This window comes from Prionailurus viverrinus, chromosome A1 (genome assembly GCF_022837055.1).
Source record: "Prionailurus viverrinus isolate Anna chromosome A1, UM_Priviv_1.0, whole genome shotgun sequence".
Classification (NCBI taxonomy): Eukaryota; Metazoa; Chordata; class Mammalia; order Carnivora; family Felidae; genus Prionailurus; species Prionailurus viverrinus.
In genome coordinates, this window is record NC_062561.1 from 95080245 (window position 1) to 95099013 (window position 18769).

General features: G+C 41.6%; 1 protein-coding gene across 1 annotated transcript in view; it reads left to right on the forward strand.

Annotated features, from left to right (window-relative positions):
• Positions 1-18769, forward strand: part of LVRN (laeverin) — a 74525-nt gene that overhangs the window by 23345 nt on the left and 32411 nt on the right. Inside the window, exons 4-6 of the mRNA XM_047861644.1 lie at positions 3042-3168; positions 10206-10360; positions 12306-12419. Of these exons, the coding sequence (XP_047717600.1) occupies positions 3042-3168; positions 10206-10360; positions 12306-12419 (396 nt within the window). The remainder of the gene's footprint in view (positions 1-3041; positions 3169-10205; positions 10361-12305; positions 12420-18769) is intronic.

Genomic DNA, 18769 nt, shown 5'->3' on the forward strand with positions numbered 1-18769 from the left:
ACACAAGGCTCGAACTCACAAACTGTGAGATCATGACCTGAGCCCAAGTCGGATGCCTAACCAACGGAACCACCCAGGAGCCCCCTTGGGCACCATTTACAAGCGCGTGCTTTGTGCCTGGCATGAAGGAGCCGAGCCCCGGAGCTCACGAGCGACCCGAGGTGGTGTGTCAGTATCCACATCTCAAGTGGCTTGCCCATCTCAGTGCTGCCATACTGCAACCACGTCTCACAAAAGGGACAGGTCTGTTTCTTGGTGAAGGACAGCCCTGAAAAGAAAACCAGCTGCCGTTGGAAGCAGAGAGGAAATGGAACATGCCTGAGAAGGTCATGTTCTTAGCCAGAAAATTGAAATTTGGGATGAATTTATCAGCGGAATGCTGCATTTGGCGATGGCTCAGCTCTGCAAAGGGAAGGAGTCCACCATAGTCTACAGGGGAGTCAGAATGTACTCTTGGAATAGTGTCCAGAGTATATGAAGAGTTGCTTATTAAGTAAGAGATAAAGATTTAGTAAAATTGAAAATGCGGTTAATCCTTGTTGACATCAAGATAAACGTGGAAATGTAACTAAGGATGGAAATCATATATATATGTATATTATAAATATTAAGTTTATTTATTTTTGAGAGAGAGAGAGAGAGAGAGGAGGATGAGTGGGGGAGGGACAGAGAGAGAGGGAAACACAGAATCTGAAGCAGGCTCCAGGCTCTGAGCTGTCAGCACACAGCCCCACGCAGGGCTTGAACCCATGAACCGTGAGATCATGACCTGAGCTGAAGTCAGACGCCCAACAGACTGAGCCACCTGAAAATCACATACTTTGAACAGAGCTTAGCACGCACAGGCATGTGTAAAGGTACTCCTGTCTCAGGCGGTAAGGTCCGCTGTGTTCATGGAGAACCACAAGAATACACTGGTGGACTAGCTGTGGTGTTGAAAGAGCTTTGTGGCCGCATCTCCAAAGTGTTCCTCACTATTTTGTGCTCCTGGCGGCCCTGCTGGGGGCTCCCTGCCCCTTCCCACACAGCTTGAAGTCTCCATCCTTTGCCTCCCCTTTGGCTTATAAAATGGTAGTTTATGAGAGGGGCTTTGGAAACGTTGAGTTAAATATACAAAGGCTTGATTATTTTCCCATAGGTTACAGTGGAAACGCACACATCTTGAATGTGGGCAGTGGGGACTATTCTTTCCACTCGGTAGCTTAGGCTTTGGTTCAGCAATCTTCCCCTTGCCTCTGGAGTTAGAAATGAGGGGGGCGGGGGGAAGGTGGGTAGGTGTAGCACAGGGGCAGGGCTGAATCCTGGGGCCTCCTTCCGAGATAAGGAGGCCTCTGCAGCATGGGGGAGGCCGAGGAGAACGAGGTAGGAGGCCTCAAAAACAGGTGGTTGCATTTTGTGAAAGGGGAACATTCCTGAAGACCTCACGTAATGCAATGTTCACATAATTCAAGACAAGTTTTCCAGCAGAAATAAAAGTGAAGTTAAGGTGGATGTGTTCTTGGGCTGCAGCCATCTGCAAATATCGTTGCTCTGCTTCTTATTTTCCTAGCATTCTCTCTAATGTTTTGCAGAGAACCCTTTCTCAAAGCGACTTGTGTTCACATCAGGACAATTGCCCTCACGCCCTCATTGCTAACTTTTGTAACAAGGTTACTGCATTTCACACACGTTCTGCGGCATGAATGTTAGCGACTCCATTAAAAAGTGCTCCGATGGTGGTGGTGTGGGATAGAAAGTGACTTCATATTAAACTAATAACGAACGGTATAACAAGAGCAAATTAGCCACCAAGTCACGCAAATAAATTCCCGAGTCCCCAAACAACAACACAGTTACATTAACCTAACAAAACGTGGCAAGGCTTTCTCTTTACCTGCTACAGAGGAAGGGGTTATAAACAGAATAGAATTCCCTTGTTCAACGACTGTAAAATCATAAGACTTGTGATGCACTTCTTTAAATTAGGGGAATTAACCTTATTGAAAAACTTTGAAAACAAGATCACACACTGTTAATGATCTTAGCATTGAAAACATTAACAAACCGTTTTAAATTTGCACAACTCAGGTGTGTTTCCTAATGTACCGTATTGTGTGAGCCCTGCTAACTGCACAGTTCTGTTTTGGAACATTGGAAACATGTCCTAAAAAGGGAAGCAAGGGTCTGAGATACCCTCTTACTCTAAGATAGAGTCTACATTTTCTGTGGGGGTAGATACCATCCCAGAGATTATTTCTGAATTCCAAAAGTTACACATGTTATTGTGAAAAACAAAACAAAACAAAACAAAACATGACTGAATAACACCCTTTCCAGAGAATCACAGCTCACATCTTAGTGACTAGCCTTCTGGACTTTCTCCAGAGCATGTACACATTTACAGCTGACCTTGAAGAACACAAATTTGAACTGAGTGGGTCCATGTACACACAGATTTAAAAAAATTTTTTTTTTTTAGCACTTATTTATTTTTGACAGAGCGCAAGCGGGGGAGGGGCAGAGAGAAAGACACACAGAGAATCCGAATCAGGCTCCAGGCTCCGAGTTGTCAGCACAGAGCCCAACATGGGCCTTGAACTCACGAACTGTGAGATCATAACCTTAGCCGAAGCTGGATGCTTAACCAACTGAGCCACCCAGGCACCCCAACTTCCTCATGATTTTTTAAAATAACATTTGCTTTTTCTTTTTACTACCTTACTTTATTGTAAGTTTACAATATATGATACATATATAAAATATGCATTAATCTACTGTTTACGTTATCGGTAAAGGCTTCCCGTCAACAGTAGGCTGTTAGCAGTTAGGTTTTTGGGGAGTCACAAGTTACAGTTATATGCAGATTTTTGACTGCACGGGGTCAGCACCCTTAACCTCCATGCTGTTCAGGATTCGTCAACTGTCAATATTTTGTCACGTAGCTTCTTCTGGAAAGGTAAGTCTTTGACTCGAGAGCATCAGAAAATTGGCCCATGCAGGCTGCCTCTTTCCAAAGTTCACTACCGCTTTCCCTAATCACTGCTTAATTTTTTTTGATTTAGATACGCATCTGGGCCCGGAAAGATGCCATCGCAAATGGAAACGCAGCCTTTGCTTTGAACATCACAGGTCCTATTTTCTCTTTTCTGGAAGATTTGTTTAATATTAGTTACCCTCTTCCTAAAACAGGTGAGCCATCTTCTGTTCCAATGCCATTGGTTTCCTATTGTTGGGGCCCTGGGTTAAGGTCAAGGGTACACAGAAGAGCCTCCTTGGACCCATTGTTACCACTTAGCCACTGTCAGAGGCAGCCCTGCGGGCGTCCCATCCGTAAGTTTGACACCTTCCCAAACACAGAGAGGCCTATCGGCTATTTCTCCATACACTGCCCAGTGCCCGCAGGTGTTCTCAGCATTTAGATTCCTCCTGGGTGTTCGATGCCAGGCTCTCCCCCTACAGAGGCTGCTGTCCCTCCTGCATTCTGTCCTTTCCTCTCCTAGTGCATGTGTGTGACCACACAGTTCTGGATCCTTTTAGCAGGCCTACGTGAGTTACTCCATGTCCCATGAATAAGGTTGGTGGTGGTTTATGGGGGGTAGCGTTTGTATGTCTGTTTGTTTTTTAATATTCTTTAGCTGTGAGTCATTGGATTAGGACGTGGGGGTCCTTTCTGTTGTACAAACTTGGAATCACGTGTGAACCCTATACAGTCCTTGAGGAAATATAGAGACATTTTGTTGCTCCTAGATCTGTACAGTATGCCCTTAAGATTGTGTTGAGCCCCTCCGCTCAGAAAGCTGTCCGGCGTTTTCTCTGTCTCTGGTATCGTGTCAATGTATCTTGTTCCTCTGACCTGTTCTGCGAAGTCTTGGAAAAGGTGTGCTCTGCCTTTTTCACCATCAGCTCGGCTGATGGTGGAAGAGGGTAGGAAGTAATTGTCCGGGAGCTGAAGCCTCCTGAACACCAGCGAGCCAGGGGTCTAGGCAGCTTGAGCCTTCTGGCTGGGGAGGAACAGGGAGCAAACCAGGCTTGGCCCATTCAGGGATCCCGGAAGTGATACCTCTCCTTCTGGGAGTTGGAGGCATCAGAAGCCTGGGCTTGGAGATATCTGTGACTGGAGGATCTCACGGTGACACTTGTCTAGGCAAGAAAAGTTCCATTTGTCTTTATTTACATAAACAACGGTCCAGAGTCACCCTCCGTTCCCTGTTCCGTAAAGCACCTCCTCCCTCCAATTAGTCTCCTCGTTATTGTCCCCACCCCTTCCCTGCTGGCCCCCTCAAGCCCGTCTTCCAACACTGTGGCACGGGGGATCTTTCCACAGCAAAACCTGACAACCGTGTTACTGTAATATTACATATTACTGTCCTCTTAAAACCTCTCTGTGGCTTCCTGTTGCCCTGAGGATAAAGTCCAAACCCTGTGCCCTGTCTTTACAACAGTGCATCTCTGGCCAAACTCTCAGGCCTTTTGGCAACTCCTCCGAGTTGGAAGGATGCCCTAGCATCCGCTCTGTCCCCTCTCTACCTTCCTCTTCTCCTCTCCCTCAGGCTCTTGCACATGGACTTTGTACATCCTGCAATGCAGTCTCTCCAGCTTGTTAATTTGTATGTTTCTCAACCCAGTGCCTCCTCCTCCAGGAAGCTTTCCCTGATTCTCTTTTCCTCATGCTTCCACAGCATCCTATGCACCCCTCCATTTGAGAGCTTGACTTAACTACAACTTAATTGTTTCTCTTATTAGATCAAGAGTAACTTGGGTTCAGGATCCGGCTTGTCTTTTTCTTTGTGCACACAGAGCCTATTGAGACTTCTTCTTCTAGAATGGTAGACAGTAACTTTTTTTTCTTTTTTAATGTTTATTTGGGGGGGGGGGAGGAGAGAGAGAGAGAGAGAGAGAGAGAGAGAGAGAGAGAGAGAGAGAGAATCCAAAGCAGGCCCCAGGCTCTGAGCTGTCAGCACGGAGCCCAACGCGGGGCTCAAATCCACAAACCATGAGATCATGACCTGAGCCCAAGTTGGATGCTTAAGCGACTGAGCCACCTAGGCGCCTCTGCGTTGTTAGAAGATTTGAAAGAAGAAGTGGCATGATGCTTTTAAGAATAAATGTGGACATTTAAAGATTTATAGACTTTTAGAATGGCAACTTCTCTTCTAAGTTTTAATTGTGCTTTTATCTTTAAAAAAATTTTTTTTAACGTTTATTCATTTTTGAGACAGAGAGAGACAGAGCACGCATGGGGGAAGGTCAGAGAGAGAGGGAGACACAAAATCTGAAACAGGCTCCAGGCTCCGAGCTGTCAGCACAGAGCCTGACGCGGGGCTCGAACTCACGGACTGCGAGATCATGACCTGAGCCGAAGTCGGACGCCCAACCGACTGAGACACCCAGGCGCCCCTGTGCTTTTAACTTTAAATAACAGAGTCCAAACTATATATACTACACATCCACACGATTTGTATTTTTGGTAGCAATGAAACTCAGGTACAATATAAATCATAAAACAGTGAAATAATGATCATAATCAGTGAGAATCTATGGAGCCAATACTGGTTACCTGTTACTTTTCTAGGTGCTTTTTTTTTTTAAAGATTTTTTTGGAATGTTTTTATTTATTTTTAAGGAGAGAGAGAGAGACAGAGCATGAGTGGGAGAGGAACAGAGAGAGAGAGGGAGACACAGAATTCGAAGCAGGCTCTAGGCTCTAACTGTCAGCACAGAGCCCGATGTGGGGCTCGAACCCACAAAGTGTGAGATCATGACCTGAGCCGAAGTCGGACGCTTAACTGACTGAGCCACCCTGGCGCCCCTCTAGGTGCTTTTTGAATGCAAAATAAGTAAGTGGCTGGGGCTCTCTGTTTAAGTAGCTGAGTTGGGGTGATACTTTCAATACGTAGAAACAAAAGCAACAGATCACCAAGTAAGGGATAATGTACTGGCTAAGTAAAAGTCTTAAAAGAAAGAGGGTTAAGAAGTGGTAATGGGAGTAGCCTACATATATAAAGAACACCTACAAATAAATAAGAAAATACAGTAGAAAAAAATAAAAGATACCTGGATAGATGTTATAAAGAAAAAGGAACACATGTAGCTAATACACTTATGAAGAGATATTGAACCTCATTAGTAACTGAGAAATGAATGTCCAAGGCCATGGTGAGGCCCCATTTTATACCTACTCACTTATCAAAAAGGAGGCATGTGACAAATGCCAAATGTTAGAAAATGGAAGGGAGTATCAATTGCTACAACACCTTTGAAACATATTTATCATCTTGCAATGTTGATCATTAGAATACCTTAAGACCCAGGGGCGCCTGGGTGGCTCAGTCGGTTAAGTGTCCGACTTCAGCTCAGGTGATGATCTTGTGGTTTTTGAGTTCGAGCTCTGCATCAGGCTCTGTGCTGACAGCTCAGTGTCTGGAGCCTGCTTTGGATTCTTTGTCTCCCTCTCTCTGCGCCTCCCCTGCTCACACTCTTTCTCCTCTGTCTCATAAATAAATGTTAAAAAATATTTTTTAATTAAAAAAAGAATATCTTAAAACCCAATAATTCCATTTCTAAATAGATCTCCAAGAGGAATTTGATCACTTATGTACCAGAAGACAAGTGCAAGAATGTTCATAGCTACAGTTCTTATAATAGCCCCAGACTGAAGGCAACCAAAATGGTCATCGACAGGCAAATGGATAGTAAATTACAGTTCATTCACACAATGAAAAGCTCTATAGCATTGAAAGTGAAACACTTTTTCTTTCTTTCTTTTTTTTTTTTTTTTTTTATTTTTGAGACAGAGAGAGACAGAGCATGAATGGGTAGGGGCAGAGAGAGAGGGAGACACAGAACCAGAAGCAGGCTCCAGGCTCTGAGCCATCAGCACAGAGCCCGACGCGGGGCTCGAACTCACGGACCGCGAGATCGTGACCCGAGCTGAAGTCGGACGCTTAACCGACTGAGCCACCCAGGCGCCCCGAAACACTTTTTCTAAAGTTAAAAAAAAAATGAACTTGCTGATAGTAGTTTAACTTCTGGAAGAATACACTGAAGGGTGAGTTGAGAGGCAGCCCAAAGAAAGATGTAAGTCAGCGGTTCTCAAACTTTAGCATGCATTGGAACCACCTGAAAGGCTTGTTAAAACACAGATTGTTGCTGCTGTCCCAAGAATTTCTGATTCAGTAGGTCTGCAGTTGGTCCCAGAATTTCCATTTCTAGTAAGTTCCCAGGTAGTGCTGATGATGTTGGTCTGGGGTGGGGGGGGGATCACAGTATGAGTTATTACTAATATTCTCCATTAGGGGTTGGCAAACTATCAAATATGGCCCACTGCCTTTTTCTCTATGACCCACGAATTAAGAGCGGTCTTTACATTTTTAAATGAGTTTAAAAAATCAAAAGACGACTATTTTGTTGACACATGACAGTTATATGAAATTCCAATTCCAAGGTCTGTAAGTAAAGAGCCAAAGTTGGGTGCATAACCAACTGAACCGCCAAGGTGCCCCTGCTTGTTTATTTTTAATGGAAATGGAACCATAGTTTGAGACTGTTGACTTTTTTTTTTTTTTTTTTTTGGTTTGTTTTAAAAGGTTGTTACTGTATGTAGCAACATGGTCCAGGTAACTATTCTTTGTATCGTCATTTTTATTTTATTTTGAGAGAGAGAGAGAGAGAGAGAGAGAGAGAGAGTGTGTGTGTGCGCGTGCGCGCCCGTGCGCACATGCACCCGAGTAGGGGAGAGGGACCAAGGGAGAGGGAGAGAGAGAATCTTAAGCAGGCTCCATGCTCAGCACAGAGCCCAAGGTAGGGCTCGAACTCAGGAACTCTGAGATCCTGACCTAAGCCTAGGAGTCAGACACTTAACCTACTGAGCCACCCAGGTGCCCCTCTATTGTCATTTTAAACACAGAGAATGCTTACACATTGATTTGACAAAATAACTTATTTAATCCTCTGTGGTTGAACATTTGGACTAATTCTACACCTCCCCTCCCCCACCCATTTTGGGCCACTTTAGAAACACTAAAGAGGGGCGCCTGGGTGGCTCAGTTGGTTGAGCATCTGACTTCGGCTCAGGTCATGATCTCACGGTATGTGAGTTCGAGCCCTGGATTGGGCTCTGTGCTGACAGCTCAGAACCTGGAGCCTGCTTCGGATTCTGTGTCTTCCTGTCTCTCTGCCCCTCCCCCACTCATGCTCTGTCTCTGTCTCAGAAATAGACATTAAAAAAAAATTAAAAAAAAAAAACACTAAAGAAAACATAAGGAGTGTGTACAAATATCCATGCTGTTTGCCCTAGTGTAAATTCCAAAAGTTAAATGACTTAGCCAAAGCGTAGGAACATTTTTAAAAATTATAAAGCATTTTGCTGGATTGTCCTGGAAAGATTGTAGCAGTTCACACCCTTATCAACAGGCATTATGCCAGTTCTCCTTTACCTAATTATTACTAATACAGTACTAATTATTAATCTTCTCACACCTTTGAAAGATTAAGTTATATCATTGTTTTAATTTTTGTTTCTGATAATTAATGAAGGTGAATGTTTCAAGTAAGATTTTTGACTATTTTAATTGTTTCTTTAGTGAACTGTTCACATTTTTTTTTAAGTTTTAATTTGCTAGGGTTTTTTTTTTTAAATACTGAAAAAAACCATTGTCTAGTTGTTTGTGCTATATGCTGCAAATATTTTTTCCAGTTTGTGGCTTGCCTTTCATATTTGTTTATGGCGTCTTTTGGTGAACTAAAATATTTCATTGTAACTAGACTATTTTTTAGAGCAGTTGCAGGTTTATCGGAAAATTACACACAAAGCGTAGGGTTTTCCCATTTACCTCCTCTCCTCCCCCCGCCCCCAGTTTATCCTACTGTAAATATCTTCCATTAGGGTGGCACATTTGTTACAATTGATGAACCAATATTGATACGATATCATTAATTAAAGCCTGTAGTTTACATTAGGTTTCACTCTTGGTGCTGGACATTCTATGAGTTTTGACAAATGTGTATTGACACGTGTCCAAAATTACAGTATCCTACAGAATAGTTTCACTGTCATAAAAATCCCCTGTGCTCTACATATGCATCCCCGCCTTCTTCCCAGAGTCCTGATAACCACACATCTTTTTCCTGTCTCTCTGGTTTTACCTTTTCTGTGAGTAAAACCTTGGATTGCGAGTAACTTGTTCCAGAGTTCCAGAGGATGAGCAAACATTTCTAATAAATTTTAACTTGATCAACGAGCAGTGTTCTGTAATATGAGTAGTATGTGATGCTGAGCGTCACATGGTCACTACTGAGCCAATGGTTCCTGAAATTCACTTGGATACATGAGTGCTTTGGATTACCAATGTGTTTCTGGAATGAATTATGCTCGCAAACCAAGGTTTTGCCGTGGTTGGAATGGTACCATTGTTTAGCTTTTCCCAGCTAGCGTCTTTTGCTTAGCAATCTGCGTGTAAATTTCCTCTGTGATCTCTCATAGTTGGGTAGCTCATTTCTTTTTACTGCTGAATGATGCTCTATGGTTCGCCTTTTGAACTCCATTTTTGTTGCTTCTGATTTTTCCCAGTTACCAATAAATCTGCTGTAAACATTTCTTTGCTATTTTTTGTGGACTTAAGTCTTCAACTCACGTGGGTGAAGAACTTTGGAGCTCAATTGCTAGACTATATGGTCAGCGTTTATTTAGTTTTATAAGAAACTGCCGAACTGTCTTCCAAAGCGTCTATGCCATTTTGCCTTCCCACCAGCAATGAGGGAGAGTTCCTGCTGTTCCGTATCTTCTCCAGCATTTGTTGGTGTGTTTTGGATTTAAACCATCCTAATAGTTGTGTCGTAGTATCCTGTTGTTTTAATTTGCATTTTCTGATGACCTATGATGTTGGGCATCTTTTAATATGCCTATTTCCTTTTTGCCTATCTTATGTCATAAAGTGTCTCTTCAGATGGGTTGTTTGCCAAGTTTGAAAAGTTTATTTTTTGTAGTTATGTTTTAAGAGTTCTCTGTGCAGATTCTTTATCAAAAGTGTGTGATTTTCAGATAATCAAAGCGATTTGTTTTCTGGATTCTGTCTTCGGTATTAGTCTTCTCTCCCCTCAGATTAAAAATACTCACTTGCATTTTCTTTGAGTAATTTTATAATTTAATTTTGACATACTTATATCTGGAAATCTCAAACTTTTTGGAAGAGATGATTTCATTTTTCCCTCCATTTAAATCCACTTAGATATAATTGCCTTGCCTACTTTTGACAACAGTGCAATGGAAAACTGGGGACTATTGATATTCGATGAGTCATTATTGTTGATGCAACCAAATGATCAAGTAACAGACAAAAAGGCTGTGATCTCCTTCATTCTCTCCCACGAGATTGGACATCAGGCATGTGGTAAAATGTTCTTTCTTATTTCACGTGAAGATATTCTCCAGCTGCTCTACCAAGGATAGCAAAAACCAAAACAAAACAAAACAAAAAACTGTATGGTACACCAGATTACTTTCTTTCTTTCATTCATTCATTCATTCATTCATTCATTTAATGTTTATTTATTTTGAGAGGGAGGGAGAGAGAGAAAGCAGGGGAGGGGCAGAGAGAGAGAGGGAGACAGAGAATCCCAAGCAGGCTCCATGCTGTCAGCTCAGAACCAGATGCAGGGCTGGAACCAACGAACCCGGAGATCATGACCTGAGCTGAAATCAAGAGTTGGATGCTCAACGTACTGAGCCGCCCAGGTGCCCCTATGGTACACCAGATTTTAAAAAATCATTCAAAAAGTGGGACAGTGAAGGAAGGATCTGTGTAATCAGATCTTGTGTGGATTTGAACTATTGGTGACGGATCATAGAGATGAGACCTTACAGGCCATTCAGAGGTCAAGTATTCATATCCAAAGGTAGACTTTGCTCCACAGAGCCCTGTTCAAGGAAAGTAAGTCAACCAGAGGGATGATAATTTGTTTTCATTCCATCTTAAAATAAGGGATATTCAAAAAGGTCACTGAAAGATATCCACATTTCTTTCATCAGTACATCATTATAGACTTTGTTTTGTTTTTTGAAGAGAGGTTAAAGGGGTGTCAGCAATGTTAATGTCAGTGGGATGAGTAGTTATCAATCCTCAAGCTGCATACCCAAAATCAGTGTAAACAAGGAGTTATTTCTTTAGATCTGTGCCTTCACACCGTGATTTTAGAAGCTTTGCTGTGTGTTTAATGGAGGTTCTCACACCTGCTTTTTGACCTTGACTCCATTCATACCAGTTTGTCAAGAAAGAAATGCTCTAAGCTATGAAATTGTTATCTTCTTGCTATGTGGATCTATAAGAAGTTTTGGGAAAGAGTGATTTACTAGGATAGAATAACCCCTTGTTGCGTAGTCAAAACAAACCTTGACAAGTTTTGATCAGTCCCCCCAAAATGTCATTTTTTTTATGATTCTCAAGCGACACATTGTTTTGGAAGACAGGCTGATGACTATTAGTATATCACAGCTGTTATAAGAACTTGACTAAATACTAGGGTATGGATTAGTTGGTTTTAGAAATTATTCTGTTTTTCTTTCCTGATTCTATGCATCATCCATTTGGCACTTTCTTTCTGTTAAGGTCAAATAGACAATAATTACAGCTGGACCACTTTGTAGAACATATGAGTGATTTGTCTATGGCACAGCTCAAAACATGTTCTTGAAACATAATAACTGCTTCCAGAAAAATCCTGATGTAGTCTATTTGTAGGATGCTATAATTAGTAGGTGTTAAGTGAACATTCCAAACTTCTGCTTTATTTAACTTAATGTAACTTTTGGGGAAGTGGACAGTTTAGGAAATGATACTCTAGCTTACCTCATCTTTGAACATGACAGTTTTTTTTTTTTAATGTTTATTTACTTTTGAGAGAGAGTGAGCGTGAGCGAGGGAGGGGCTGAGAGAGAGGGAGACACAGAATCCGAGGCAGGTTCCAGGCTCTGAGCTGTCATCACAGAGCCTGACATGGGGCTCGAACTCGGGAACCGTGAGATCACGACCTGAGCCGCAGTCGAACACTTAACTGACTGAGCCATCTAGGCGCCCCTGAACTTGACAGTTTTAAAACAAATTGCTTTCAGTCATTTGGATGTGAAATAATTATTTCAGAGAAATGCACGACTGCTATCTCTTCATGTTAAAGCAACAACCTGCTTTTTGGAGTCCTATTTTCAAGTTTGATTATTGAAGGCAAATAAAGTTTAATTGTGTCTGTGACCTTACATTTATTTCACATGCAATTACAGTAAATATTACTTAAGTTAAATTTAAGAAAGCTCTTTTTTCTCCCATCTCCAAAAGTGGTTTGGAAATCTGGTTACCATGAATTGGTGGAATGATATCTGGCTCAAAGAAGGTTTTGCATCTTATTTTGAATTTGGAGTCATTAACTACTTCAATCCTAAATTCCGAAGAGTAAGTGTGTCTGTTAAATTTACTTATATTTTTTTCTCCTAATTATAAAAGTAATGCATTTCATTGTTTCGAGTGTGTGAAATACAGAAAAATATAGGGAATGTTAAATTATCTGTAATACCAGAGATGATCAGTGTTCTCTTTTTCGTGATTTCTTTTTCCAGGATTTTACTCATTATAAATATTCGTAAAAGTGGGAATTACTTTTTTTACACAGAAACATGTAATGCCTTCTGTACTACCTATTGTATCAAGAGAGTTTCCACAAATCATTATATCATTTTTGAAAGCAGGAATTTTTTTTAATATGAAATTTATTGTCAAATTGGTTTCCATACAGCACCCAGTGCTCATCCCAACAGGTGCCCCCCTCAATCCCCATCACCCACTTTCCCCTCCCTCCCACCCCCATCAACCTTCAGTGAAAACAGGATGTTTAAGGGTTGCCTAATATTTTATTATGTCACCTTATGAGATATATACATATTTTATTCCCCTACTCTCAGATTTTAGGTCATTTTCACTTATTCCTACCTAGACTAAATTCTAAAGCCGCTGTAATTAGTAGTCTCTGACTTTAATGGTAAGTAATATCATTAAATAAAATAGAATAATATGGATAATATAATATTTTATAGTATTTATAAAATATATATGTAATATATAATATGTAATGTTACAATATTTATAATATTATATTGTGAAATTATAGATCAGCTATGTTGCTGATAGCATATGGAATAGTATGGATAATATATTTTATGGTATTTATAAAATATAATATATATAATATATAATATGTAATGTTATATTTATAATATGTTATATTATTAAATTATATATCAGCTATGTTGCTGATAGCATATATGTTATAGTTGATAGTATTTTGCCATTTTCAATGAATAGTAGTATGAAAATATAACTTCATGAATATGCAAATCTGGTGATTTCAACTATAAGTTGTACTTCTGGTCGTTTAGGTAGATTAATTAGGTACTGCTTTTAGAATGTCATGATAAAGCTGAATTGATTTTTCTTGGCTTTGATCTTTAAATGTTTAGATGTAATATCATCCTTTGCCATGTCCCTCATTTTTTTATAGCAGCCTGGGGTCCTTGCTTCCCCTCTGTCCCTGCCTCCCTTTACCTTTGTTTCTTTCTTTTCATTTTTTAAAATGTTTATTTACTTTTGAGAGAGAGTGTGGGGGGGGGGGAGGGGAGGAGCAAAGAGAGAGGGGGACAGAGGATCCCAACGGGGCTCTATCGGGACAGCAGCAAACGTGATGTGGGGCTCAAACTCATGAACCCATAAGATCATGACCTGAGCCAAAGTCTGCTTCTCAACCAACCGAGCCACCCAGGCACCCCTGCCTTTACCTTTCAGATGCTCAGGTTGCTTATCCTGCTGCTCTTTGCTGGCCTGTCCCTCATCCCTTCCCCCCAGTGTTTCCAAGCTTGGTTCTTGGCCTCTTTCCTTCTTTCCCCATCCTCACTCAGTATACTGATATTTGAAAGGCTGATTAATCTCCACTGGCCAGGTCATTATTACAGGCTAAATGTACTCACTTCGAAGGAGATTCTAAGCTTATGTTTTTCCTATTCCATTGGCAATAAAATTTCTCTGTTTTTAATGAGAGGATGGAGACGGTAGGTAGATGATATTCTGGGTTTTTTTGCTGATAATTTGGCAGAATAAAACATTGGCAAACCTAACTCGGCCCCATGGAAACTTTATTTAACCCCCCCCCTTTTTTTTTTAACCTATTCATGAATTCAGTTTGTGGGAAGCACTGATGTAGCAGCCTCTTTTTTTTTTTAAGTTTATTTATTTATTTTGAGAGGGAGAGAGTGAGCGTGGGGGAGGGGCAGGCGGAGATGGAGAGAGAGAATCCCAAGCAGGCTCCACGCCATCAGCACAGAGCCCAACGCGGGGTTCCATCCCACGAACCGTGAGACAATGACCCGAGACGAAATCAAGAGTCGGATGCCCAACTGACTGAGCCGCCCAGGCACCCCACAATACCCTGGTTCCATGCAACCCACCGTATACTTTGTGGACTTCCTATAAATCGCCCACCACCCCGCAGTCCAGCTGCCCTGGGAGGTACCCCTGCCCTCCTTCCCCTGGGTTAGACATCATTACGTAGATAAGGAAACTAAAGTACTGGATGGTCAAGTGACTTGCCCAGGTCATTTGCATGATTGAGGCAGAAGTGTGATTATAACCCAGTTGTCTGGGTCTGGTCTGATGACGAAGGTGATGACAATAATAATGGCAATAATACTGCCTTTCCTATACACCAAGTGCTTAGGACTTACATCCCAGGTAGTGTGAGTTTCGTACATGCCTCATCTTACTCAGTTCTCAAAATGATCATAGGAGTCTAGTTGTCATTTTGTCCATTTTCCGGTAGATGAAAGTGGCTTAGGAGCATTAAGTAAGTTGTTCAAGGTCTCATGGCTACTAGATGTCAGAGATGAGGTTCGGTCCCAGGTTTCTCTGACTCCAAGCCCATGCCTTCACCCCACTGTGCTCTGCAGAGAAAATTCACAGGAGTGTTCTTGTCCTCTAAGAGCTAATGGGATGTGTGTGTGTGTGTGTGTGTGTGTGTGTGTGTGTGTGTGAGAGAGAGAGAGAGAGAGAGAGAGAGAGAGAGTTCATTATATGACTCTTTCCATTTAGATAAACTTTATATATGTAAACATCAGTTGTCTTCAAAAGTCCTTTCAATATACTCTATACTTACAAAATTGTTTATATCTCTCTTTGAGAAGCTAGAATCTATGCATGGTTTATGTCATCCATAACCGTTTTTGAAAGCATTTGGTTGTATCCCAAATTAACCCTGCTTGGATTGAATAAGAAAAGAAGTTCCATTCCTGCGAAACAATTAGATTCATCCTTTATTTTCTTATCTGAATGGAATATATCATTGCCATCGATCAATTACCCCTTAATGCAATTGAAATGGCTAAGGTATTATCATATCTGGGAAAATTTGATGAAAATATATTACTGGTGTTTTTGAAGCAAATATGATAAGATTAGCTTCTTTTTGTAGCATTTAGTTACTTGTTTTAATCATTGCTTAAAAAAATTTGTTTTATACTTAAAAAAAATTTTTTAATGTTTATTTATTTTTGAGAGAGACAGAGACAGAGTGTGAGTGGGGGAGGGACAGAGAGAAAGGGAGACAGAATCCGGAGCAGGCTCCAGGCTCTGAGCAAGCTGTCAGCACAGAGCCCGACACAGGGCCTGAACCAACAAACTGCGAGATCATGACCTGAGCCAAAGTCAGGCACTAAACCAACTGAGCCACCTAGGTGCCTCAGAAAAATTTTTGAATGTTTACTTATTTTTGAAGGAGAGAGTGAGCATGAGTGGGGGAGGGACAGAGAGAGAGGGAAACATAGACTCTGAAGCAGGCTCTAGGCTCCGAGCTGTCAGCACAGAGCCTGATGGCAGGGCTCGAACTCAAGAGCTGTGAGACCATGACCTGAGCTGAAGTCAGACACTCAACCAACTGAGCCACCCAGGCGCCCCATAAGCCTTGCTTTCTTAATACCTCTTTTCTGAATCTACATTTCTCAGTGTTTGTGAAGCTGACTGAATATAACTCTGGGCAAAAGAGCGTGAGATCCTGGCGCTTGAGGAATCTCCCGTGAGCTTTGTGTTTTAAAAGCTTAAAGCCTTATTTCAGTGATCTTTGAGAGATCAAGAACTTTGGCTTCCTTTTAATCTGGTCATTACATTGACATTGGGGAAGAGAATCACAGAACCATATGCCGAATCAGATTCCCGTTTTTTTCTTTCTTGGTCTCATTTCAGCTGAAAGTCATTAAAACATGTTATGAATGGGTCATGGTCCCAGATTCAGAAAACATCAGGCACCAGTTGGTTTCTTGGTCCCTGAAGCCCCAGCTCTGATGCTGCCGCCCACTGACTTTTCTGTCTCTCTTTCTCTGGCTTAAGGAAGCAACAGACTTGGCGGAGGGAAAGGAACATAGGAGCCTTGCAGACAGTCACGTCTTAACTCTGTTTTTACAATCATTGTAAGCTGCCCACCTCTAAGCTTTAGTTCCTCATTGGTAAAGTAAGTTTCATGCAGTCACACAACAAATTATTGAGGATCTACGAGGCAGCATCATGACAACTACCGTTTATAGAGTGTCGTATCCATTATCTGACTCAGTCCTCAGCGAACTCTACAGAAATCATAATAGTGACAATTTTGATAAGTAATTGTGAGTGAGTAACCCTCACTGAGCATGTTCTGTTCGCCAGGCACTGTGCTACGAACTTTATGTAAATTGATTTAGTCCTGATAATAATCCCATGAGGACAGTTTTCTTCCCTCCATTTCTAGATGGAGAAACCAGAGTTTCAGAGAGATAAAGTTGGTTGCCTTTTATGAGTAACACAGTTCCAAAGAGGGTAAGGTAGGATTCACACCCAGGCAGCTCAATTCCAAATCCTGTTTTTCTTTTTTTCTTTTTTTCAGTTTATTTATGTATTTTGAGAGACACAGAGAGAGAATGAATGGGAAGGGGCAAAGAGAGGTGGGGGAGAGAGAGAATCCCAAGAAATTCTGTGCTGCCAGCACAGAGCCCGACTCAGGGCTCGAACCCACCAACCATGAGATCATGACCTGAGCTGAAATCAAGAGTTGGATGCTTAACCGACTGAGCTATCCAGGTGCCCCCAAAGCCTGTGCTTTTAACCACAGTGATAGTCCATGCAAATTGATTGTAATAAATACTGTTGTGTTTCTTAGGATAAAAATAGATTTAATAGGAGTAGATCTTTTTCTCTATAATCTCACAGCTACCAGAAGAAAGTAATGGTGAGTATACAGACTCCCTGTCTCTAGTCACTGTATGTAGTGGCTAGATAACAAATTTCTAAAAGTCTAACATCACTTTTTGTGAAGTGTTTTTCTCCAGCAGACTGGAACAGGCTGGAACAAGCATTAATTTATGGGAGGCCCAGAGGAGAATCGACCTCAAGGATATTGAGGAAGAGGTGTTTGCCCCATTCATCACAGCTAACTTGTATGATTATAATGACACCTAGAAGATGATATAAGATCTTACACCAGGCAGGCAGAAGAGATAATCCATTCAGGGGGCAAGGGTGGGGTTCACAAAATCTGGAAAAGTCTATGTATAAAGGTGTTGTTAAAACATTGTTCATAACAACAGAAAGCTGGAAGCAACTTCAATGCCTAACTAATAGGAAAATGATGAAGTCAGTTATGGTTCATTCATCGACTCAACAATGGGCCATTCTGCAACTCTGCATTTATTTATTTGTTTTTATTTATTTTTTTTTAATGTTTAGTTTTGAGAGAGAGAGAGAGAGACAGAGCATGAGCAGGGGAGGGGCAGAGAGAAAGGGAGACACAGAATCCGAAGCAGGCTCCAGGCTCCGAGCTGTCAGCACAGAGCTCGATGTGGGGCTGAAACCCACAAACCCTGAAATCATGACCTGAGCCAAAGTTGGACGCTTAACCGACTGAGCCACCCAGGTGCCCCTGAATTCACACATGTTTGATTGTGATCAGATCCACAAGGCATCCTTATTCACATTAAAGTTTGAGATGCACTGGTCTAGATGACAGGCTTTCTCATTTCTAGAAGAGCAGAGTTTGATAACCACAGAATCAATGGTGTTAGTAAATGAAAAAGGAGAGAGTTGGTTAGAACATTGGCTAATGGAAGCAGGCAGAAATTGAAGGAGTCAGCTTGGGGACCCCAGAGATAGCCGCTGGGGAGTTGAGGCTTCTTGTGGATTATTAGGGGGCTCGCCCAGCTCTGTGGGGTCTGAGCCAGCTGTCTCTGTCTCTTCTTAACCACTATCCTTTCTTCAGCTTTGCCGTCCCACGCACCTCTCTGGCTGTACCTTGGTTTTCCTTTTATCTTTCCTTCCAAAAAGAAATGCCCTTTGTCGTGTGTCTGAGAGAAGTCTATTTTTTTAAATAAAATTATTTAAGTTTATTTATTTTAAGAGAAAGAGAGTGTAGAGGAAGGGCAGAGAGAGAGGCAGAGAGAGAGTCCCAGGCAGGCTCCATGTTACTAGCATGGAGCGTGATGCGGAGCTTGAACAAACGAACTGCAAGATCATGACCTGAGCTGAAACCAAGAGTCGGATGCTTAACTGACTGAACCACTCAGGCGCCCCTATTTTTTTTTTTTTTGCAGAGTTCTGTTATTCTCATTAAAATATAATAAGTTGTCGTCTCATAATGCATGATCTGTAAGCTGTACTCTCCAGTCTGTGGATTTATTTCCAATTACAAATTCTGACATCATCATTGGATTTGTAAATCTGGCCTGGTTTTGGTTTGCAAA